General features: G+C 43.5%; 1 protein-coding gene across 2 annotated transcripts in view; it reads left to right on the top strand.

Moving 5' to 3' along the window:
- Nucleotides 1-25,517, top strand: part of Dock1 (dedicator of cytokinesis 1) — a 485,241-nt gene that overhangs the window by 176,803 nt on the left and 282,921 nt on the right. For both annotated transcript variants that reach the window (XM_041666110.1, XM_041666109.1), the window contains exons 26-27: nucleotides 18,808-18,935; nucleotides 20,940-21,035. In XM_041666110.1, the coding sequence (XP_041522044.1) occupies nucleotides 18,808-18,935; nucleotides 20,940-21,035 (224 nt within the window). The remainder of the gene's footprint in view (nucleotides 1-18,807; nucleotides 18,936-20,939; nucleotides 21,036-25,517) is intronic.

The raw sequence follows: 25,517 nt of genomic DNA, 5'->3' as shown, positions 1-25,517 counted from the left end.
AGGTTCAGAGTTAGTAGGAAATACAAAACAGTGTCCACAGGAACAAAGCAAATCCCACTTTTCGTGGCAGTTTGAACTCAGAAGCATGATGTCTGTCTTTCAGATTATACTAATTTTAACCAAAGATGGTCAAGGCAAAACTAGTCTTGAGTTATATAGCTTATTGTTCCTGGGAAGTTCTATTAGGGGCCCTCCCACCCCTGCCCTGCAGAGATGAATCAAAACTATGGGTGAAAAAAGACATAATAATCGTAGTTTAAAGTTTGATGAGAGTTTGGCAATTGACATGGTTTAGTTATTTTTATTGCACATATCATTTTAAGATAATGGTCATGACTGACAGCCTCACACCAGGACTTTCAGGCTTTTATAAATCTTATATGATCTTTAGAACATTTGCATTAAAAATAAATATCAAGCGTCTTGGAAAAGTAATAGTCGTTTATTTAGCCAGAGTTCTAAAATAATCACTCAAAAGATTTTAAAAGAAATATATACTTATTAAGCCTCCACTTTTGCCCATGCCTATCATCCTAGCCCTCTGGAGGCTGAGGCAGAAGGACTGACACCCACATCCAGACATCTGCATTCTAGGCCAGTCCGGATGAGAGTGAGTGGGATGACATCCACATAAACAACCAAACACCAAACAGAGCCAGCCAGCCGACCAGCCATACACACAGAACAACACAGCGGCAGCAAAGGCCACTTACAGACGCTCGTAAGATTCCATGTTTTAGCCTGACGGTGGTGGCACACGCCTTTAATCTTAAGCCTCTGGAGCCAGAGACAGGAGGATCTCTGTGAGTTCCAGGCTAGCCCAGTCTACAAAGTGAGTTCCAGGGCAGCCAGGATTGTTACACAGAGAAACCTTTTGTGTTCCGGGGCTAGAGGTGGTGGGTCGGAGTTCATGTTTTAATCAAAAGTATAATAAAGATACTGGAAATCACCTTTATAAAACAAAAAAACTTTGGGCAGATCTGTATCAAGGAAGCTTGTTGGTTTAAATACTCAGAACTGAATTTTCTTTTAAATGTTAGTTTGTCAATGTGTAATTTTTAAAATGATGTTATGTGTGGTTTAAATAAATTAGTTACCTAGATGCCACCAAAATATTTTTTTATACAATTCACTTTTCACAAATTAAGATTTCCTTAGACTTTTTGTGTTCTTTTTTCCTTTTTTGAGGTAGGGTCTCTGTGTGTAGGCCTGAATGTCCTGGCATTCCCTATGAAGACCAGGCTGGCATGGAACTCAGAGATCCTTTTGCCTCTGCCTCCTGAATGCTGGGAGTAAAGGTGTGCGCCACCACCACTTGGCCTTCCGTAGACTTTCTGCAGTTTGAATAAATCCTTTTTCCCATCTTTTTTTTTTTTTGCCTCCCTATGTAGAGCAGTCCAGCCTTTCTTCTTTTGTAGAAAAAGGTTTAAGTTTTCACTAAAAAATCTTTTTCATCCAAAAAACTCTTTTCATCTCTTTGAACCAAAATATATCATTTTGCTTGTAGGTGTAACTTTCTTTGCTTCTATCTCAAAAATTCCTGTTTTCCTTTCTTAAATTTATAAATTATAGTATTCCTCAAAATGTTCAGATTTATATAAAAATTGTCCCTTTCTCAGTAGTTAAAATATGCCTCTTTTGTATTCTTTTATATGTAGTTACATGGGTGAACCAGAATTTTTCCACTCTTCATAACCCATAGCAAGAAGTTAGACAGAAAAATTGATTTTCTTATGCCCCTAACTTATAAAAACTTATTTGTTAATGAACCCAATATCTTAGTTTCCTTTCTGTTGCCGTGGTACAATACTTTGAGTAAACCAGCTTAAGGAGAAAAGATTTGTTGAGCTCAGGAGTCCAGGTTATGGTCCCTCATGGTAGGGAATTTGGGACATTGGGAGTTTAAAGGAGCTGACCGCATCACAGCCAGGAGAAAAGTTTAGTGAACGCGAGCGAGAGAGCTCAGCTCCTTGTCTCCACTCTCACACTCTTGTTCCTGCCCACACCGATTAATGTCATCAAGAGAACATTCGAGAAGAGGACTGGACACTGATATCTTCCCTTCTGTGTATTTTTTCCTCCATCACACTTATGCTTGTGCCTTTCGGTTTCTAAGACAGGGTCTTAATGCATCCCAGGCTGGCCTAGAAGTCAGTTTCCATGCTGGGACTGTGGGCTTGAAGCATTGTCCTTGGTCTATTTATGACTATAAACCTTGAACAGAGGTCAACATAACCCTGCCCGGCCATTAAAGTGTGCTTGCGAATAGTCCAGAAGAAAACTTTATTTTTAACTTACCAACAATTTGGTAAGGCAGAGAAATACAGAAAACAACACACCGTTTATAGATTTGAGTCTGCGTTATATTAATGGATATAATATGGAACTAGGTTGGCCCATTATATGGTTGAATTTAGAGACTTTCGTTGGCTGTCTCGGAACAGCATTAGCTGGTCAGGCTGACCCCAGAATAACTTGGATTATAAAGGATCTTTTTTCTGCAACCCTTTCGTTACTCTCCACTCTTGCAGTCTCAGAGTTCAAGAGCCTGTATTTTACTTAGGACTAACTGAAATAAAAAAAAAAAGTTTCAGGCAACATTGAATAATAAAATTATTTCGCCAGATGTGTGGCATGCTTCTGTAATTCGTATCACTTGGCAGGTAAAGGAAGTTGCACTATGAGTTCAAGGTTATTCTTAGCTACATAACGAGTTTTAGCCCTTGGTTGGCTATGTGAGAGACTTTGCAAACAAATGAATACACAGAAATTTATAGAAAGTAGATAAACGTCAACATGCACACATATGAAAGAACCATAATTGAAAATTGGCAGGGGAAACAGAGAGATGGACACATTTTAAATCCTTCATGCATGAATCCTGAAATCATAGTATAAGAAGAATCTTAGGAGTACTCGCAGGAATTTTTAAAATATGTATGTGGATCAAACAAAAATGTTATAGCACGTAGTTAACTGATGCAAGAGAATTGTTGCAGACGTGAGACCAGCTTGGGCATCACACCAAGAACCTGTCTCTAAAGAGAATCAAATATTTGGAACCAAAAGAGATTTTACCATAAAAAGGCTCTAAGGTGATATGTTAAGCTCAGTTATATTAAAAAGAGAAGGAGAAATCCCTGCTGGACTACAGTGTGCAGGGGCCATGGGAACCTATTCCAAACTATTCCCAGGAATTCTGGGTCTGTATTAGTAGGTTTGGACTAAATTCTGCCCAAAGCTGTTGCCAGGTGAATTACTTTGACCCAGCTTTGCTCACGGATCTTTGTATATTTGCAGTAGCCTCTTCAAAGTGTTTTGTGATAGTTAACGTCAGACAATCAACGTGTGCGTGAGTGTGTGTGTGTGTGCGCGCGTGTGCATGCGCATGTGCATGTGTGTGTGCAGGTATATATGTTCATGTCTACGAATGTCTGTGGAGGCCATAGGTCAACCTCAGATGCTATTTCTTATGATACTGTCCACTTTGTCTTTTTAAGCAGATTCTCTTGCTGGCCTAGATCTTGCTGATCTGTCTAGGTTGGCTGGTTAGCAGGCCCTAGGGATCCACCCTTCCCTACCTTCCTACTGCCAGGCTAAAATACCATGATCCTATATGCGGGTTTTTAGTGTGGGTTTTGGAGTATTTCACCCAGGTCCTCATGCTTGTATAGCAAGTTTTTTTGCTTCATGGGCCATCTCCCAGCCCCAGGCATTGAGCAACCATGCCTAAAATCCCTTCCTTCATACCCTCCTGGCTTCATTTGTTTTCTTCGGGTTTTCATCGACGTGAACATTTCCATTCTGCTTCCCACAGCTCCTGTTTTCCACACAGCCGGTGAGTGTCAAAGGTCAATGAATGAGGAGCACTCTGTAAATTACCAGTGAACTGTCCTCGACCTTCCCTGAGTGTTGGTGGGAGGAAGACCTTATTTACATGTCTTTTGAGATTTTTATTGCAAAACTTGTACATGCAAATGTGGCTCGAGCTGAATAAGTGCCTAAACATGCAATCTTCAGTGCAAAATATTTAAAGCAGAATTTCTCCTGGGGATATGTTTCATAGGAAACCCTCCACCTCTCTAAAACTTAGTCTCTCTCTTCAGCTACTAGGAAGTTTGAAGAGGACGCTGCTGCTCATGGCTCCTGCTCATCTCAGCCTGGCTGTCGGCTGTTGGATGACTACATGTCTTCCATTTGGCTGCACTATTTCTTTCCGCTCTGGTTTTCATACACTGTCTTGAGTCCTCTTTGAACCAAGCAACATATAAATAAATTCACAATGAGTTAATATTATTACCCTTTCTAATAATCCATCTTTTACAGTATAATTTCATAATTTGCCTCTGTCTTTCTCTCTGTGTTTCTCTCTGTGTGTTTCTCTCTCTGTCTCTGTCTGTGTGTGTGCATGTGAATTTGTATATATGAGTGTAAAGACCAGACATCAACATTAGATGCCTCCCTCCATCACCCTCAACCTTGTTTTTTGAGGCAGTCAGTCTCTCACTGAACTTGGAACTTGTTTCTTCCATTATATTGTTCACTGACCCCCCCAGGTAGCTTCCTGCCTCTGTTTTCCCAGTTCTGGGATTGGTAGGTTAGGTATATGTGACCATGACCAGTATTTTATGTGGGTGCTGGATCCTCACACCGGCTAAGCAATCACTTTACTGAATGATCCACCTCTCCAGCCCTGTCTGTAACAGAACATTGATGTCCGTAGCAAGTTGTACCCAGTCCGATAATGACATGTGTCAAGAATGTAAAATCCAAAATGATCATAGGCCAAGACAACATCAGTCTGGACCTTCTCATTTTACAGCCAATCAGCATCTGTCATCTATGTTGTAATAAACTTCTTGAATGTGTCCTGAACTTGGAGTGGCTGCCTCCAAGCCTTTTAGAATGCTTTGACTAATATGAAAATCCCCCTGTGTATAGACTTTGGGTTGGGTTTGGGATAACAAAGAAGGCATCTTTCTCATTTGCTGGCTCTGTCCTTTTCCTGAGCAGCCCACTGCTATCTTCTCTTCCTGTCAGGAAAGATGAACAGCTGAAATCCTCCGGTTGGTCTATTCTCACAAAGATGCCATTACTTTTATAAAGTAGTCCATGCCACATTTGTATCAATATTTAAAATAAAGTCATTTTCAGATGAGATATGGGAGCTGTGGTTTTCGTTCTCTTTTGTCTTTCTTGGGTCCTACTCCTTAGACCTTTGTAGAAGTTGGCTTTGCTGCCTGTGCTATGGAATGTTTACATTGTTGTGGACTGCTGTGTTTGCTGTGCTCCTGGTGTACTAGGGATGGAATCCTTGGGGTCAGTGAGAGCTCCAGGGCTACGTATCAGCCTCTGTTGCCTCACACCATGAAATAAATTGTCTCCAGGTCTCAACGTAGCTGAGAACAAGAAAATTATTTAGTTTAGGCACTAATAAGGATTGTTCTTTGGGAAAAAGGATGTGTTTCAGGTTTCTCGGAATGGTGGCCATATTTATAGATTTTACACTCTCCAGGGGTTGCAGATTATCTCTTGCTAGACAGGAATTGGATTCGGTGCTAGTTTCAGCTAAGTTATTTTATGCGAAATATATGAGCACTGTCTCATTGTCTGGGGTCTTTGAGGACAATGAACATGCTTGTGCAGGTAGTCAGTGGGTTGTGTTTCCAGGAGTTTGAGTTTGGCCCATTGCTATGGTCACTATGCATGTGGGTGATAACTGGACAGAACATAGCAGCAAGAATCCTGCCTTACCTCCGGGAGTTCTGCACTCTGATTACACTGGACTCTGGTTCCTGTGGGCTCAGGCTGGTGGCACACTGGCTGTTTCTGATTTCTCTCATCACTTTTCCCATTTGCAGACAGGGAGAGAGAAGATGTACTCAGCGGGGGTTTATTGGGCTACAAGAGGAAATGGGTCATTTGACACATTCGTGCTTGGCCCCAGCCTCTATGAAACTGCCTCACCCGAGGACAGTGTCAACTTCCCTCTGCTCAGAGGCTAGCCTTCTTCTCTATTGTATTCTATTCTGGTTTTAGGATTGCATGGTGTCCAGCCACATGGGGGAGGATGGATCTGCCTATGTTCATATGGAATAAAAGGGGGACATTACCAGAATATAGAAGAGTGGAGAGAAAGCTAGAATATATACACATATACTCCCATTACACAACAATAATCAGACTCTGAAGCGAATCCAAGTCTCTGCAATTGCATAGGTAGCAGTTCCTCAGTGCACGGCAGTGTTCCTGACTGAGGGTAGATCCCAGTCCCTGTGCTGCTATCCCCCATCCATCCCCATCCATCTGCCTCGGATGTCCTGTTTTTGCTCCTCTGCTGAGGTGAAGGGCTTCGGGCTCATTGGCATGCTGTGCATGAGTACCACTGAATGGGTGGTAATGGCTTCCGAGCCTGGGCTCCGATGTGACTTGCCTACTTGAAAGCTGGCTAAACAGATTATGTGCCGTGCAGAATGATGACTCTTGGATATCATCTGTGGTGTGGAGCGAGCAGATTCTCAAAGCAAGATACAAAGAGAAGGAAGGTTGACGTCTCATAATTTGTGCGTTTGTCGCTTTGTTTCCATGTGATTATGTTGTTGCCCACTTATCTGACGAAAGCTGGGGAAATTAAAGCTTAAATCCTGTTATAGAGATGAAAAGTTGTGGGGTAATTAAATTAAGCACGAGAACACCGAGTATAGGATTTGGGCCCACAAAATTCTTTTACATCGATGGCATGGAAATTGGGGTAAATTGAGTCCTACCTGACCATCATCACCTTGTAGGCTAGTCACGAGAAGTCCCTTTGCTTACAGGAGGCCTTTGAGGGAAGGGGGTTTCCCTTCAGAACGTTCTCCTTGTCCACATGTGCCTTCTCTTCTGGATCCTAGACCCCAGGGAAGTTTGTTCTGATTAACATGGAATAGCTTCCTTGTTTTTCTGGACATGGTATTTTCTTGTTCCCACCCTTACAATGGGCTAGGCGATTGACAGGTTTCCTTTCCACAGCTTACTATGTGCTTTTCCTTGTGTGTGCTTGGTTGATTTTAGAGGGGAGTGTGGGATTGGATGGTATCTGTGTAGTGTGGTAGCAAGTCTTGGTCTTGGTAGCGTTTTAATACCCTGGTGGATGATCTTTTTATAGACCTGCTATTCTTTGACAGACTGTGGCTGTTGCCTTCCTGGTGACTGGACTCTTTACTATGAGGAGAAGGAGGAAGGAGCCATTCTTTCAAATCCTGGCCATCTTATACTCCTTCCTTCCCTGTCCTAGCACCCTGTCCTAGTCAGCTATAATTATTAATTTGATACAACCCAAAGTCAACTGAGAGGAAAGCCTTAAGTCAGGAGTTGCCTATATCAGAAAGGCCTGCGGCTCTGTTAATGGAGGGTTATTACCTTTAGTAATTGAATTGGGAGTGTCCAGTTTGCTGTGGCCAGCACGGGCTTTCTAAGAATGCTAGCCAAGTGTGAGTGGAGAAATAAACCTGAGTAAGAGCCAGTTAACAAGCAGCATCCTCTGGTCCCTGATGTATTCCCTGGACTATAAATGTGTTCCTGGTCAGAGGTGATGCTAAGTGGAATATCATGCCATCCTATCTTCAGGTTCCTTCTTTCTGTCCCTGCCCTGATAGCCCCCAATGATGGGCTGTGGCCTGTAAGTAGAGGAAGGTAAGCCCTTTCCTCTCCAAGTTGTTTGTTGTCAAGTGTCTTTTATCAGCGGCACAGAAATCAAACGAAGGGCAGACCCCTTTTCCAGCAGGGCTCACCTGCCCTGTGGAAACTCATTTATCCTCAGTTTTGAATAATAGGAAGCCTCTTTAAAATTCAGGGCGAAGGACTTTAAATGATGTGTTTCATTCTTCTTTCCAAGGTGAATAATTCTCCCAGTGATCAAACGGAGTAAAACTCTTTGCTAATGGCAGGAACATTAGTTACAGCAGCCTTTCTAAGGCCTTGGGCGATGCCCATGCACCTCTCAGGATTTTGGTATTAGGAAGTACTGAAGCCACAGTTTCTTCACACTAGCCAGACCCTACGCAGAAAGCATCTCTCTATAAAAATTGCCCTGTTCATCAATTTCTGTTTCTTTAGCTCATACACATGAGAAGCTGTTTCATGCAGAACTGTAATAAAATATGTTGTTTTAATGCTTTGATCCATCAACAAATCAAAACAATATTTCTTGAGTTTTTCTACTGTGAAAAACCAGATCTTAAACCCCGAGCTATTCTCAAATAGTTTTGTTAACTTGATAGATGTTATACACAGAGGAAAAATTGGGGTTGGGGCTAATTTTGCCACAGTCACTTAATGTCCCACTCATACGGCATTCTGGAACTCTTTAATTAGATAACTGTGCTAATGAATGCTGCCAGCTGCGAACCCCGAAGACTAACTCTTTTAAATAATGCTGTATTCCATCGCTTTCTTTCCCATGTTGTGTGCCCCCCCCCCCACCGCAATGCCTCAAGGAAATGTTAAGTCTTGATCTGTTATGTAGTACCTTTTTCTTCCCTCATTCTGTAGGTCCCTCCTCTGTCTTTCATTTTACGTGTTTGTCCAGAGGCCACTTGTTAACACTTTTAGAACTAGCGTACTGAATACAGGAGTTTCTTAATTATACCATTTTAGGTTTGCCATCATTTATTGAACACCTACCAAGTGCTCAGGATTTTTGGTTAGCCAGTTTGAGCCCTCTGAGAGCCTTCAGCATCATCCACATAAAAATGTAGAACCGGAAAAGACTAATTGACTCCATTTACAGAGGAGGGCATGAGGGTTAAATAAGAAACCTTGCCTGTAAGCAAATGCCTAGGCAGGGAGCTGTCCACCACCATGGTGCTGATTAAGGCTCCGACTTGTTTGAGATCCATCATCCGTACTCCTTATACTGTTTCATGCCCACTGCATGAGTAATTCTCTCTGAAAGCTGAATTTACTTCAACGCTACGCGGAGCAAGGAAAAATAGTACAAACAAATCAATAAATGAACACGTCTGTAAATTAAGCGTAAATAAATCATACGGTGTTGTTCTCATGTTCATGGGGTTTTGGTAGTTTTTCTCTTCTCTTTCTGTGGGGTGGCTGTAGGAGGGTTGTAGTTTGTGATCAGATTGCTAGAACTAACAGTACCTTATGGTGTTACTCATCTAAATATTAGCCACTGTTGACTCTACTTTGAGCTCACCTCGGGGCAGGCTTCTGTTTTTGCTGTTTGGTGTTGATATAAAAAGGACAGTCTAAGAAGAGGCTGTCCCCATTTGTCTCATACCTAACCATGCTGTCACCAGGTACCTGGAAAGCTAATTCCTCAGCTCTACAGCTCTTCATTCTTTCTAAGTCCCGAGAGTTCAGTGGTCACTATATAAAATGATGTCCCGGACAGGAAAAAGCCCAAATCTGCATCTGCCAGGATTTTTTGCCATAACTTTACCCGGCCACAGCAACTGTGCAAATCTACCTTCAATGGCACAGAACATCCTGCCTTCACCCACCTGTTTTAACATACACCTCTGTTTCTCTTGAGCCACCAAGAGTGTTTAGAACCCCTGTGACCAAGTGCTGTGTCTTTGGCTACCAACTAGATCAGCTGGCAGCACCTTCTTCCTCATTTCGCTGGAAACCATGTATCTTGTATCTCTTTTCATTTCTTCCATGTGTTGAGATTCTCCTCCACAGCCAATCACAATTATAGAATTCTTTGTCAAACCACCAAGCCCCGTTTATGACCTGCTTCTCTTGACTTAGATGGTAGACTGTCTTCCTTTCCTGCCATTTTATTTCAGGCTATGGTGCTTTTCATGTATTGACATGGGGCTCATTTATAGCCTTTCTGTTGGCTTTTCATTCAGTTTACCAGAGGAGACGCCATACCTTACGGAGATTCTACTAGAACTTCACCTTTCCTGTTGTACCTTGCCAGTCTCAAAAGCCAAGAGTGTCTTCTACCCAGTGCTCTTTTTAATATGACTTCTCCTCTCCAAGGTCTCATGCCCACACACTGGAAACATACATTTGACTAGTTTTTAAAATGTCTTTTTAATGTTTATTTATTATTCTGTGTGTGTGTACATGCATGCATGCCGGAGTGTGCATGTCGGGATCCGGAGGACTGCATGAGAGGATCAGTTTTCTCTTTCCACCTTGTAGGCCTTGGGGCTGGGATTCCAGTCATTCGTTTGGGTAGCAGTCAACATTGCTCACTGAGTTTTTGCTCCCCCTTGTTTGACAGTCTCCATGCTTCTCTGCTCACCCTTCCCATTTCCAGAGCTTCTCCCTTGCTCTGTCATCCTCTCAATTAAGATCCCATGACACTAGGTACCTCAAGGCTGAATCACAGATTGCCACATTTCTGATTCTTTTAGCATACAGGCAAGTGACACTGTTCTGACCAGAATACTTTACAAGGTGCGGCCCAGCTGCCAGGAGGGGAAATGCTGGGCTAGATTCTTGTGGAGATTCAGTCCCACAGATCAGCAAACAGCGTTCCTAAAGGAAAACTGTAGGGGTGAGGGTGACTTACTGGCTATTTTTTTTCACCTGGCACTGCCCAGTCTCATAATTTCTTACTTAAAAATGATTCTTGGGGAAATGGCTTTGTCCTCGACATTTATACATGCCTACATGTATGTGCACAGTCATGGGTCTTTTATAACCAAGTTCTGTGGCGTGGGAGTGCAGTGGCTAATGCTGGCTCAGCTTTTGCGTAGCAGTACAGTTGCTAACTGTGTCTGTCACCAGGTTCCTGTTCCCCACATCTGTGCAATCTGGAGATCAGTAGATGGCTTCTGTGACCCCCGTCTAGCATGGATACAGTCTTGGAGCTACTTCTGCTTAAAGACTCACGTAGATGGAGAAAATCATTTGAGCATATTGAAACGTGGGCACAGGGTTCCTAAATGGTAGGAAAACAAGATGATTGTCTATAAAAGATGAATAGCACACATTTCCCATTAATATAGCTCTTACTGTTTAATTCTCATTAAAAGTGTTATTCTGGCTTTTGGTTCTATGCAACACACACAAGGTTATTAAATGCACTTTATGGATCATTTGTTTAATGTGACCGAACTAAAAATTAAGAAGCACATTACTCAGTGTTCATAAAAATGAATGCTTTAAATGGACAAATTCATTCTCATTTTTGTGTCTTATTTTAATGGAGAGCTGTAATGGGGTTATAGACGAATATTCTGCTTGGACATTTATAAGCCGATGATTCCCGTTGAATACCTTTTATAAAGATTAATATTTTTTACTCTGTGCCCATTACCAGAGCATTAATCATCCTGGCTTTGGCCCTCACAGCTGCAGATAAGCAGATGTTAGTGATTGGAGTCTGTGACCACTGCAGAACATGGTGAGGGGAGAGCGTGGCAGGGTGGGTGGTGTCATCCCCATGGCAATTTGTATGGAGTGTGGGTCCATAGCAATGCAAAAATAGGAGAGTTATGTTTCCTGTATCTATGCCTCCAGTGGGTGCCGACAGGTACCAAGATGGCCCGGGTTCTCCTGTGATGGGGTGAGTGGTCAGAGAGAGCTGTGACCTTGAAGCAGAGGAGACCTCATTCATAAAAGCAAAAAACTACATGAACTCTTCCTCATCTGCTTCTTTACAAACTTAGCCTGTGCTTCCTGCAGGCGCAGTCTGCGAGCCTTGGGTGTCATTTTAAATTCCCTAGTCCTCAGCAAATGTAGTTGGAAGCAATGTAAGTCAGTCACATATTTTATCCAGAATGTCATTGCCGTGCGGATTCTATCTCAAACCCACTAATGCCATGCTTTATATTCTTTTATCCATGTTGAGTCTGAGAAGTTCATTGCGTTGTAACTTATAGCACAATTTAAATGCTAAATTCTTACTCTGTCAGAGACCCTGGATCTTTAGTTTCCATTGTATAATACAATTTATTATTCTTAACAGTTGTTTGCAGTAACTAGATTAAACACCACTTTTAAACATTTGAACTTGCAATTCATTTATTATAATTAAATCCTGTTCTATGGTTGTAAACATACACATTTAGAAGGCCCTTTGACAGGATGACCATTTAGCAATAGCAATGGAATATTCTGCCCTAGAGCCTGTTACCTCCCAGCCGTGGACTTTTGACCAGAATTACAATACTAGGCTTGCAATTCTCTCTGTTGAGAAGGCCTCAAATCCATTCAGAAAGCATTTAGTTACTTCATAACAGTGCTGCCTGGAAGACTGGGCTTGTAGCATTAAGGGCCAGCCAAAGTTACGCTAGAAATTGAAGAGATGCTACTCAGGCCTCACCTCTTACTGAGAATCTGTTGAAAAATTGTTACCTGCTGAAGAAAGTCAGTCATTCTCTGAGGGTGTGGTCACTGGCAGCCTTCCTGTACCCCATGATGCCCCACACCCAGGCACATATGGGCAGTGCTAACTGTTCTTAGTGTCTTTGTCACTGTTGTATTGCCTTGAAGAGATACCATGACTAGGGCAACTTTTATTTATTTTTATTTTTTTAGTTTTTCGAGACAAGGTTTCTCTGTAGCTTTGAAGCCTGTCCTGGCACTAGCTCTTATAGACCAGGCTGGTCTCGAACTCACAGAGATCTGCCTGCCTCTGCCTCCCTAGTGCTGGGATTAAAGGTGTGCGCCACCACCGCCTGGCCTAGGGCAATTTTTATAAAATGAAGCTTTTAATTGGAGGTTTGCTTATAGTTTCAGAGGGTTAGTCCATGATTATCATGGCAGGAAGCACGGTAGCAGGCTGGAAAGGGGCTGAGATCTTACATCCTGATTGGCAGACAGGCAGAGAAAGAGGCAGAGGTATGGTGTGGGCTTTTAAAACCTCCCTGCCCACCCCCACAACCACACCTCCTTCAACAAGGGCACTCTTCCTAATCCTTCCCAAACACTTCCACTAGCTGGGGATCTTGTCTTCAAATGTGTGCACCCACAGGGACATACGTTACAAAAAGAAAAAAGATGCAAAGTTTGCAAGGACAGCTGCTTTTCCTCGCTTAGTTTAGTCACGGATTGAAGTAACTCTCACACTCTTTACTTCCTTGTGCTATGCTGCGAGCAGCAAGGCCTCGATCTCCTTCCTTCATGGCTGACAGCCCTACTCTACTTTCTTTTGAGAGGAAGTCTCACATAGCCCAGGCTAGCCAAGAATTTGCTATGGAACAGAGGGTGACCTTAAGCTTCTGGTTGTCCACTCTCCACTTCACAAATGCTGGGATGACAAGCACCAACCACTATGTCTTATTTTCTTTGGTGCTGGGGCTTGAACTCAGAGCCTCCTGCATGCTAGGGAAGGCATTCTATTAGTCTGGCTGCATCCACTGCAGCCCTATTTTTGTTTTCTGTGTTGTTTTTTTTTTTGTTTCATTTTCTGTGCTGCGATTGAACATGTGGCTTCATGCCTGTGTGACAAGAAATCCTTGTTTTTATTTTTATTTTTTATTAAAATTAAGTTTGTTGTGAAGGTGATGAGTTTTGCAGTGATATGGTTTTCAAGTATGCCACATGTTTCGACTGCCATTTGCTTTCCTGTTGCCCTCTTTGTCTCCTCCCCTTCCTGCTAATTCTCTACCCTCTGGAAATAATCGCTATTTTAATGTCATGTGTGCATGTGTGCATCCTGATTTTGTTTCTTTACATATATGGATGAACTGAGCAGAAGCCCGTTTCAGAACCTTATGGCGTGAATAAGAGCATATCAGTCTTCTGAGCTCTAGCATTCCAGAGTTTTCCAGAGGCTATGTGTCAATTACTGATTTAAAACATGTAAAAATCTGTCTTTCCTTTAATATTAGCTTTTATTTTTATTGTGCTGAAGAATGGATTCAGGCTACTTATTTTGTTTTATTGCTTTCTGGATAGGATATTCTATCTTTGTGAAAGAACACTGTACATGATCAGTTGGAATGTCCCTCATGTGGCAGGAGAGCTCTGCCTCAGCTGCCAGAGGTTGTAAAACCCTCTCCTGCAGGTGTGTACCTCCACCCATGATGTAGCAGATACTTTGTGAACCCTACTATGATTTAAAATTTCTTAAGAACATTTAACTTTTGTAGGTCGAAATACAGGCTAGGAAAAGTCCCATTAAACACGAAGTGTTTTTGTTTTTGGTGAACATGGTATGTGTTTATAACTCCAATATTTAGGTAACTGAGATAGGATTATGACTTGTAGTATAGCCTGGGCTACACTGACAGACCTTGTCTCAAATATGTATGTATATTTATATATATATATACATGTATATATAAATATACATACACACACACACACACATATATATATATATAATTTTTGCAATATCCATTCTTTGGAAGCAGGAAGCAGATTAGCTACTTTGTGGGTGGATTCATTCTAAGGTGATCCTAAGGCATAAATTTTCCTGGTTTACATTCATTCAAGGTACCTGGCCTTATATAATACACATCACATACACAGTAATACAAATTCTAATTTTGACAGCTACCATTCATTGTGTCCTGGGACTAGTACTGGACAGTAGATCTGCTTTTCATCACATGCCCTTTAGCTTCCATGCCCTCTTCATGTGCTTGCATAGTAAAGGGAGTCGGCACACACGCCTGCCCCTTCCTTCAGCTGTGTGCTCTGGTCCAGACTGGGTTGGAAACCATCCAGTAAAACCAAAACCGGATCTCCAGGAATGGGGAAGCACTCTTGCTGGGGCGTGTTTGTCCTTCAGCTCTCTGCCAAGGATGGAGCTGGGCTGCTGTGGACAGTGGGACATTCCTCACCACTTAGCAGGTGCGAATTGCTGTGGTTCACAGAGGAAAGGAATGTGTGTGGAGGTACATACTAACCAACTGCCCTCTAAGGCAGAGAAACCTGTGCACGCGCATGCGCGTGCACGCGCGCGCACACACACACACACACACACACACACACACACACAAGCACACGTGCACACATTTATATATGCACACACAGAGACACACACATACTCAGGTCTTGGTTTATACGCTGAGATTATTCCTGTTAAAGAGAATAAGAGACAACTCTCACCGAGTTTCCCTTCCATGGAAAAGAAACATAGTTAAAGCAGTCAGTATCTATGGTGGCCCGTGGACTTGGATCTGGAGGCGTAGAGCATAACTCCTTAGCTCCTGGCTCTGGTCCCCCAAAAGATGCTGAAAGCAAGTGTTTCTTCCTCTGAGGTGTGTAGTGGGTTTCTGATGGCACAATGGTGGGCAGTGCTATGAGCCTCTCTATATTCTCGGATGCCTGCCCCAGACCCCTTGTTTGGGCAGGGTGGCTTCTGCCTCTGGGGCAGACCTACTGATCTGTCCAGTGGGTCTGTCCATCTGTGTTCAAATGTGGAGCTGAATGCAGAGAGAATTTTCTGATGGTGGTGCTGCTGGCCCTGGGGATCTTTCCTAGTGGCTCAGCAGAGTGCTTCGTGTCAAGTCTTCCTCACACACCGATTGTTACAGTTCCTGTCTTCTCACCCCCATTTTCCCTGCACAGCTCGACACTCACCTGTCAGAAAGGATAGCCAATGACTTTTCATCTCCTGGGGGAGCTGAGAGAAAGACGTTGCTCTACTTTTGGAGTGTGTGTGTATGTGTGCATGTTTTGTTTTCTCAACACAATGTTACCCAGGCTAGCCTGGTTCCCATTAAGTAACCCAGATATACTTGAACTCACAACTGTCCTCTTGTCTTGGCCTTCTGAGATTGGAATTACAAATGTGAGTCTTCAAATCCAGCTTGAACTAGCTTTAAACATTACAGACTCTCTGTGGAATTGCTTCTCACGGAGACAGCATAACAGACAAGATCTGGGGGCTGTGCAAGTGGTGGGTGTACCTCTGAGGGAACCAAACATGGTGGGTAGTATCTCCATGTCTAAGCTGGGCATGCAGACATACTCCTTTACCCTGAGGTAATACTGACAGATAGAACCAGCACACTCAATAACTCTGAGAACAGTGTGGGCCACTGCTGCTTTCCCAGGACAACAGACAAATGGGGCTAAAGGATGAGACATAGGTCAGGGCATCTGGTCCCAGACCCTAAAGGGCCAGCTCTGACAACCATTTAGAGACACATCTTTCCGGCAGGCTGTGCTGGCCAGCTCATAAGACTTTTTACCCATCAGGCTGTAGCACAATGGTTCTCAAGCTTCCTAACACTTCAACCCTTTAATACAGCCCCTCATGTTGTGATGACTCCCCAACCATAAAATTATTTTTGTTGCTACTTCTGATTTTGTTACCATTATAAATCATAATGTAAATATCTGTGTTTTCCCAATATCTTAGGTGACCCTGTGAAAAGGTCATTCAATCCCCAAAAGGATCTCGACCCACAGGTTGAGAACATTTACCTTATTAGCTCTTCCTTTTCTATCTGAGATACCCTCGAAATTCACATGACCTCCAGAATAGTGGTAGTCATATAGATAGTAACCAGATGGACAGACATAGCTCAGGGCTTGCTCCATGTTCAGTTGAGCACATTGGGAAGGGGGGGCACCATGTGTTTCTAGTAGATGTGAAAGAGGACTCAACTAGAGGCATTGAACTGGGGCTCTCTGGGAGGGTGGGGCTTAGGCACTGTTCTCCGAGGGATTCTTCTAAAACATTGATCTGGAGAGTTTCACTCCATTAGGTTTTACATATGGCTGGAGGCAGCAGCCGTAGCATAAATGAGAGTGGATCTAGCCTGTGAGCTTTGAGGTTCTATGGCAGAGGCATTTGGGGATGTTTTGTTGTTGAAAGCATGACCTAGGGGTCACTTTCTTGTATTGTTTCCCTTGGACAGTCTGTCTTTGGACCATTCTCACATCCGTGCCATCTTCTGAGTGGCAGCATACCTTGGCATGTTGGAGTTGTCTCAGGAGCTCAAAGGGCACAGTCCTACCTGTGAAACAGTTTAGTTCTCCCATCAGGGTCATTGGAAGGGATAGGAGAGATCGTAGGGAATTTGGGTGGAGTCTTCCTAACACAGGAAACCCAGACACAAAGGGGCCTACTTTCTGGCTCAGACAGCACCCTTGTTGTGTGCTGTGCCCTTTGTCCCTGACTTCCTGTAGGATTCTCCACAGCTCCTATGTCATGAGCAGCAGTGCTGGCCTGCAGAGCTTATTGTTTGATGCATTACATCTGCACAGGGATTGATTATTAAAATTATGGTTCAACAAGTGAAGCCACGTGTTCTCATTGGATTACATAAGGTTTTTGTTTTGTTTTTGTCTCCATGACCAAATATCTGGCAAGAATCAACTTAGGGAAGTATAAGTTTATTTTGTCCCACTTGGGGAGGGGGCATGATAGCAGGAACAGCTCTAGCTGTCCCTCCTCACCACCTCACATTCCTACAGAACAGGAGGCAAAGGGTGGGGAATCCTGGCTCAGCTGGCCTTGTCATTGTCTTCACTCCTGTTCACTCCAGAACCCAAACCCTGGGCTAGCCCCACCCACAATCAGAGTGACTCTCCCCTCCTCTGTCTCAGCTCTCCGGAGAATGCCCCACAGAGGCTCTAGAGCCGTCTTGTTGAGGCCATTCTCACTCCTGTCCAGTTGACAATGGAGACTACTCATCATAAATATGTGCCCGGGCCACACTTCTGGTTCAGGAATTCCTCCTAGTCTCTCCCTGACGGAGAAGATCCAAATGGAATTTGAGATCGCCCTGGTTGAGCACTCTACATGTGTCCCACCGATGGACCATTGAGCAGAAAAGCTTGTGTTATGTCTCATTCTTCCTGCCCTGTGCCCACCTCCCCAGTCTCTCATTAAACTGTTGTCCTTGGGAGAGCTGACTGTGTGTGTTTGAGTTCAGGGTGTACTTCTGAAGGTGTGGAGGAGCTCTTCCATTGCTGTGTGATGTCTTTGTCCTTCCGTAGAAAACTCAGGAACATTAATGCAAAACATGCTTTTATGTATCATTAATGTCGTAAATCCTAAAGTGTACAAACCTGAAAATCAGCTACATCTATTTCCTGTTCCAGAGCTCTGCTGCTCACCTGCTTTGCATCTTAAAGGAGGCCAAGGTGGCTGGGCTGGTGTCAGAATCTGGGGCTCTAAACAGGCAGGTCATTTTGGGAAGTGGATGCTGCCTGGACTCAGCTCATTTTCCAAACCGGAAGAGACCATTAGGAATTTCATTTGACCATCAATCTGTGCCCATGTTGCTTTTCTGTTTATGTTTGTGATATTCTGGCCATGTTCTCAACTAAACCACAAATGAAAGACACAAATATTTTTTGACCTGGTCCTCAGCTCCCAAGTTTTTGTTTACAGTCCTGTTTCTCTACCCCTAATTTCTGTCTTCTCATTCCCACTTCTTCGGTCTACTCCAGGGAGCTTGTCTGGGAAGGAAGGGCTGTATGTATACCATTGTCCCAGTCTCCAAGATCTTTCACTTAAGAAGGAGATCCTGTCTATTTGGTCTAGGAAATGACTGGAAATCTGCAGTTTGAATAGTTTTTGATGGAGGGAGTATTCCTTTTACTATTGCAAATAAATGAATTGAAAGTAAGAGACATTAGTAGATAACCTGTCACATGTGCAACTGCACGGATGTATGTGTATGTGTGTTTATATGTGATATGCGTGTTTGTGACTTGTGTGTTGATACAGAGACCTACAAAAACATGCAGGTACCCATCTATAAATGATTGATAGCCTTGGAAATGGCTTCTTGGTGGTCAAGCCATCAGCCTCTGCAGATGTCAGTTTCCATCATGCACCTTGTGAATCAGACACTTGAGAGGACACACCTTTCTTGCAGACCCCAGGGCTTCCTTGGTGTCTCCTACTGACTGACAATCCTGTGTTCTCCGCAGACTGCAGAGAGATCCTGCTCCCCATGATGACAGACCAGCTCAAGTACCACCTGGAGAGGCAGGAGGACCTGGAGGCATGCTGCCAGCTGCTCAGCAACATCCTGGAGGTGCTCTACCGGAAGGATGTGGTAAGTCATGGAGATCAGACCATGGCCAGCCTTGCCAGCCTTGTCCAAGCCTTGGAAACATGCCATAAACAGAACTGCCTTGTGGGAAAAGCATTGACCTTCATTTTCAGCTTTTATTTCTGTAGAGTTTTACCCTTGAATTATTTTTATTTGTGTGTGCGTCATGATTTTTTTACTTTGCAGCATTCACCCTTCTGAACTGAAATTAAGTTTTCATTTTCCTGTGCTTTCTTGGTAAGATGCTTCCCAAGGCCAAAGTTCTCATCCTGCAGGTCAGGTAAAGGCTGCGTAGGCTGATTATCCATCCCTTTTTATAGTTCCTGAATTTATTAAGTGTTACATGAACCGAACCACCTGTCCTTCTGGCAGCTTTCTGCCCTACTCACCACAGGTAGAAGCTTCCAGAGCTTTCTGAGCTTTGCAGCTCCCTCTTGTATTTCTAAACACTATAAATTTTTTTTGGTGGGGGGCTTTTTATTTTTCTAATCTGAATCTGGGTCAAACAGGTATAAGAATATTTCATCCCCCCCAACATCTCCAGCATATCATGTATGTTTGTGCACATGTATACACTTAGGTAATGTCACTGATCCTCCAGGTGTTTCTGGAATCAGGATAGAAACACTTCTGTGTGTTAACAGTAAATGGAGACTGAACCTCATGAGCAAGACTGGGAGTGGGCTCTGGTGTCCTATGGCTCCCTCACCTGTCTTTGTCCCTGGTTCTCGTCAGGATTTTAGGTAGATAGAGTTTGTTCTGAACTCTTTCCTGCATTACCTGGAAACCTTCCTGTTCAACACACACACACACACACACACACACACACACCACACACACACACACACACACTTCTGTGTGTTCCTTTGAGCAGTAAATCTTTCACGCTGAGCTAGCTACCTCTCCTTGCTTTCACTAAATACACATTGGGGGGCGGGGGTGCAGGATACTGAACCAGGTTCTCTCTGGAGCTATATACAGCAGGCTGCTTGCCTCCATCTGGGCAGATCAGGAAACAGAGCAAGGAGAAGGCTGGTCTTCATTTGACTTTCTCCTTTTCCCACTTTTTATTCAGTCCAGGACTCTTCTCCGTAAGCCAGTGCCACCCGTACTCAGAGTGGGTCTCACGCTCTCAGTTGAAACCTCTGTGGAAACACCAATAGTCAAAGCTTTACCTTACTATTGCCCTAGAATCTGGTGCAAGTGACAGAGGTGATTGACTATCCCATTCCCGATGGTTTGTGCTGCCAGGGTCAGCTACAACCCCTGCTGGATCATGGGATAGCTTCACCTCATCGGGGGCATGAGCCTTGCCCTGGGCTTGGATGTCTTCTTCAGGACCAGCCCCAGTGCTCCCATGCTAAGCCCGAGGCATTTTTCAGACTAAAGCCGGGACAAAGAGCTTAGCTTGTAGGCCAAGTTCACTGAAGATCTTGTGACTGTTCAGAGACCAGGAGCCTGCCTGCTCAAGCCGTGTACATGGAAGAGAATCCACAGTCCCATTTCGCATTAAGCCAGGGAATAAATTCTCCCTAATGGAACACCCCATGGCACTGTGAATTTTAGATAATTTGCTGCACTGGTACTAAAACATTCTGTTCTGTGAACGGTGAAGTTATCGGGAAGTGACACGCAGCGCGATCCGCGCTGTTATCTGCCTGCCTTCCGTTTACAGATGGCCAGGCATCTCTGCAAGACTAATTGGCGGTCTCACCAGGGATCGTAGACATTATATTGTTTAAATGGATTTGCTTTTAGTTTTAAGGTTTGCTTAAATTAATTTACTATGATTATATAACAAATTATCATTAATGGGCTATAATTAATAAAAGGCCTTGAGTTTTCTTCAGGAAGGCATTTGCCTTTGACGAAGGCCGTTTTTCATCTCGTTAAGGGTTATAATTGATGGACTCTATACAGAGCAGCTGGGTTCGGCAGCAAGCACTTGGGCTTGTGGAACCTTGATGGTCTGCACTCTTGGCTTTGACTGGTGTCTCTTCCCTCCAGGGGCCAACTCAGAGGCATGTCCAGATCATCATGGAGAAACTTCTCAGGACAGTGAACCGGACGGTCATTTCCATGGGGCGGGATTCGGAACTCATTGTAAGTGCCCAGAGACACATGCTTGTGCGTGGCCACGAGCTTCCTACCCAGAAGGCTATTTCCCCAAACACCTGCTCCATTCCGTTTCTCCTCTCCTAGCTGCCACTGGGAAGTGAACTTACTTTCTTAAAGGGTAGCATGCACTTGAGATCCAGTCTGTTCTGACTTTCCATAATCCCAGAAGTGTCTGTCAAGGGGGATGAGGAAACTTAACATGTCAGGGAACAAAATGCTTGGAAGGGGGTTTCTTGTTGTTATTACTTTTTATCAAAGATGCATCTTTTCTTCTAAGTCTTCACTCATAAGGTAGTTTCTTTCTTTTCATTTATTATGTTTATGGTATTTTTGATAACTTTTTTTATAAAACACCTTAAAAAGTAATTGAGGTAATGCACCTTAGCAGTTTTATTGTCTACTAAATGTATCCTCACTGTTTCTCTTACAATGGGTCGTTACTTGTAGAAGATGATTTATTTCAAGAAAGTTCTATCAAATTTCAACTGTCTTTGTAAGTCGGTGTCATGGTGACTAGTGTGCATATTTTGTCATGCCCATCCCCCCAAATGGTTAAATTTGGTTACTTAGGCATGAAACCCCTATGTACACCCAATTTACCATTTTAGTTTTATTACATCAAGTATATATCCTTATTTGGCTAACTTGCTGGATGGCCTCTCAGGAGGGAGGGAAACAAAATAGTTTCCTTGATGGAAGAAACAACAGCTTCTTTAGGCTTTCGCCTACAATCAGGAGAGACACATTGGTCTTCGTTGGTGTGTGACCCTGATCTCTTCTGTATATCCTGGGAATGAACAAATGCGGGGAAGCTGGGGGTGCACAGCCAGCCTAGCCCAGCCCCTGTGTGGTGGTTTGAAAGAAAATGGCCCCCAAAGGGGCTAGCATTATTAGGAGGTGTGGCCTTGTTGGAGGAAGTGTGAGCTTTGAGGTCTCAATTGCTCAAGCTTCCCTCAGTGTGACACTGTGTCCACTTCCTGATGCCTTCTGATCAAGATGTAGCCAGAGCTATGTCTGCCTGCAAGCTCCTATGCTCCCTTCTATGTTGATAATGGACTGGACCTCTGGACTGTAAGCTGCCCCCTCAATTAGATGTTTTCCTTTATAAGAGTTGCCATGGTCATGGTATATCATCACAACAATAAAAATCTTAAGACACCCTGTGTCGTAACAGAAGGTATTATGTGGGTGAAGTAGGCAGGTAGGTGCACCTGTGTGCTTCTTATCTCTGAATGCCAGGCCATGTTCAGTTTTCCTTGAGAACGTTTCTATAGTTTGGACTGTCACAGGTATGAATAAAGAAATAACAGGCTGACATGTGACATTTATGTTGACTTTTCTAGCTTGGCACTCTTCATGTGTTTCTATTTTGACTTTTTTAGGAACTAGAAACATCTCTGTATGTTGCCAGTCAGTAGAATCTGAACCCCATAAACAAGATTAGGGGTAGACTCCAGGGTGCCTGGGGCTCCCCTCCAGCCAGGCTCTGGTATACTTTGTGTCTGCTTACATGGAAACTGGGAAAGGGGCTCCAGGGAGGATGAATTGAGTGTGGCTTGATGCGGAAGCAAGCGTCGTGATGTTCTTTCTGCTTTGGCTGGTCTTAGAGTAGATGGGATGGAAGGCTTCCAGATGCTGTTGAGGCTTCAGCATCTGGATGTGGTCCTCCTGACAGGTGATGTGAATACAAGGTTTCTGATAAACTAGCCTTGCTGCTGTCTAAGATGGAGGGACAGTGTTCTATTTGGGAGGCGGGCAGTTTTGTCTCTGGTTAGGGAGACAGGACTGTGTCTGTTTAAGGGAACAAAGGTTCCTTTTCTGTTTAGGGAACATGATCCTTCCTTTAGTTGGGGAATATGTTTCCCTTTCTCCCTCTGGCTAACTAACTGAGCTGTATCTCTGTGACTTGTCGTCTTTTGGCTCATTGTCCCTGCGCCTCTAGTAAACCTGGGAGAGGAGGGCAGAAAGGAGGCTTGTAAAAGGTCACACAGCTTCTGTCAGATGAGAACAGTTGTCAAAGCACACAAAGCTCCACAACAGGAAGAGTGCAGTGAGCGCAGCTCTCAGAGTATGGGGTCCAAGAGTCTTTGGAATGTTTTCCTAGCTGAGTCCGAGTGACCATAGCAAGTTGTTATTAACCATTTGAGCTGGGCACTCACTAGTGTCCGGGAAGATTCTTGTTTATGGCTGACCACACCCGACTCCCATTGCCTAAACCACTACTTTCTATTGAATGGACTAGTATACATGTGGTTCCTGGTTCTAGTTACAGCTTGTCTCTGCTGGGAGACCAAGGTGAAGTGCTAATGGCTGTGGCCCACTTCAGCAGATATCAAAGAGTGGTAAAAGCTCCCCTCTGGCTTCTACTAGTCACGTAGGCAGCTGCCGAGGGAAATAAGCCTTTTTTGTCCCTATCCAGTCTTCTGCAGGTTGAATTCAGGTGCTGAGTTTCATGATGGGTCAGTGTCCAAGCTTGGCATAGCTCTTGTGTTCTAAGTACCACTTACCAATTCCTTGAGATGAACTCTTAATTGTTCTTAAAGTGGCTATTAAGTTAGGACCTCCGTCAGGCTCTACCCATCTGTAGCCACATCCACAGAGAGCGGGTATCAGGGGTGCAAGACATTATCAGGGAGTGCCACAGCCAGGACCCTCTACCGTATCTCTGATCTTCACAGGCATCACCAGACGTCAAAGAGGGATTGAGGTCTTAAGTCAACTTCTCTCAGTTCTGAACATCTTAGATAAAATAGATTCAAAGACTCCTTTTGAATTTGTTCTGAGGAACCAAGCTGTCATGGAGGAAATCCAAAAAGAAACATGAATGAGCTGTAATTATTTAATAAGCGATGACATTGTCAAGATATATCAAGAAGGATGTTGGCCATTTAAGATTTGAATTGTTGAGAAGTATCTGTCAGTTGTCTGCCATCCTCGAGTCCCCTCTCTGCTGCCTGCAGAGTAGTGGGACTGCAGAACTTCCCCCGTGAGCATGTGTCACCTTGGCATCGCTCTCCGCACCAGCTGGGGATGCATGCATTAACTTAATGCAACCCTGTTGCTCTGTGAATTTAGATTAGTGGAGGAGCATCACAAAAGCATCCCTGACAAGGGGGACAAAAGCTTCATCAGTGGATCCTCTAGGGTGAAAACGGAGCAGAAAACGGTTTACAGATTTGTTGTAGGTGAACTGTACCATCCCATTGTGCCCCAGAGATTTCCATCATCTTGGGTTACTCACTTTGCATAACTATACTGGAAATTGTATAACTGTGAATCAGCTGGAAAGTTATAAATGATTGCTCAAAATGGATTTTTTTTAAAAAAATAGAAGTTATTAAAATAAGAAAACTTCTGAGTAGACGCCTTTCATCAAAAGACTTATTCTGTGACATTGTCAAAGTTAGTGCTGGAAATGGGTCTGCTCTTTTCCAGGGGGTGAGTATTTATTAGGTATTCTGGCTCTGCCTGGTTATAGCCTGTGTGAGGAGTAGGCAACCTCACACAGAAGTGGACAAGCTGCATAGACAGTCTTTGGCCAGTTTTACACACCTCTGCAGTGTTTTTATGTAAGCGCTGCTTTGCACTCTGTCATGTGGCATTTGTTTAAGTTCATCGCATTTGAAGTGTCCATGGGAATGCTCTTCATACACAGGAAAATATTTCTTGATCCCAAAGGTCATAATTCAGATAAATCAGTAAATTTCCTAAGAAAATGTAAACAAAGCCCCTTCACTTGGCAACAGTAGATTGGAGAGAATGTAAATGCTGAGATCAGGCTATGCTGTAGCCTTAGCATTGAATTAAAGGATCTTGTACATCTCTGCTCCACTTGGAAGTTCTTTAAGATGAGCCCTGAGTGTTAAGAAAGTGTGCATGAATATGAACTTGCCTGTGACCTTACACATCTGAAGTCACATCCACATGAAAGAGGTGGCAGGGGTCCAAGTCACCCTCAGACCCCTAATTACTCAGTTCTGCATTAGGTTTGACTTTACATTTTATTTTATTTTATCTTTTCATTGTACTGGCCTTTTTATTTTATAGTTTTACTTTTTTTTTTTACTTTTTATTTTATTTATTTATTTTTTTTAAATTTATTTATTAAGGATTTCTGCCTCCTCCCCGCAACCGCTTCCCATTTCCCTCCCCCTCCCTTTTCTCTTCCTTTTGGAAGCCAGTCGAGGCTCCAGCATTACTGTGTTCCTACCCAGGATGTGTGATACTATGCAGGGACCTTGTAGTTGTCAGGTGACCGGGTCAGCCATTTGATGTGACCTGGAGCTATACAAATGCATCTTCCATGGGATGAGCCATGGCCAGAGAACAGTGATTAATAGCTAGGGATGTTCCTTCTCCTGCTGCATTAGCAGTTGCTTCTTTCAAATGATTGGATTATATTCTGATAACGAGTCCTTTAAAAAATGTAATTGAGTGAGGACGATGGTTAAAGAGATTTCTTTGGCC

This window comes from Microtus oregoni, unplaced genomic scaffold, assembly GCF_018167655.1.
Source record: "Microtus oregoni isolate MIOR12 unplaced genomic scaffold, Mior012 000016F_ref0000370, whole genome shotgun sequence".
Classification (NCBI taxonomy): Eukaryota; Metazoa; Chordata; class Mammalia; order Rodentia; family Cricetidae; genus Microtus; species Microtus oregoni.
The sequence above is the reverse complement of the archived record's forward strand: the minus strand, read 5'-3'. Positions and strand labels throughout refer to the sequence as shown.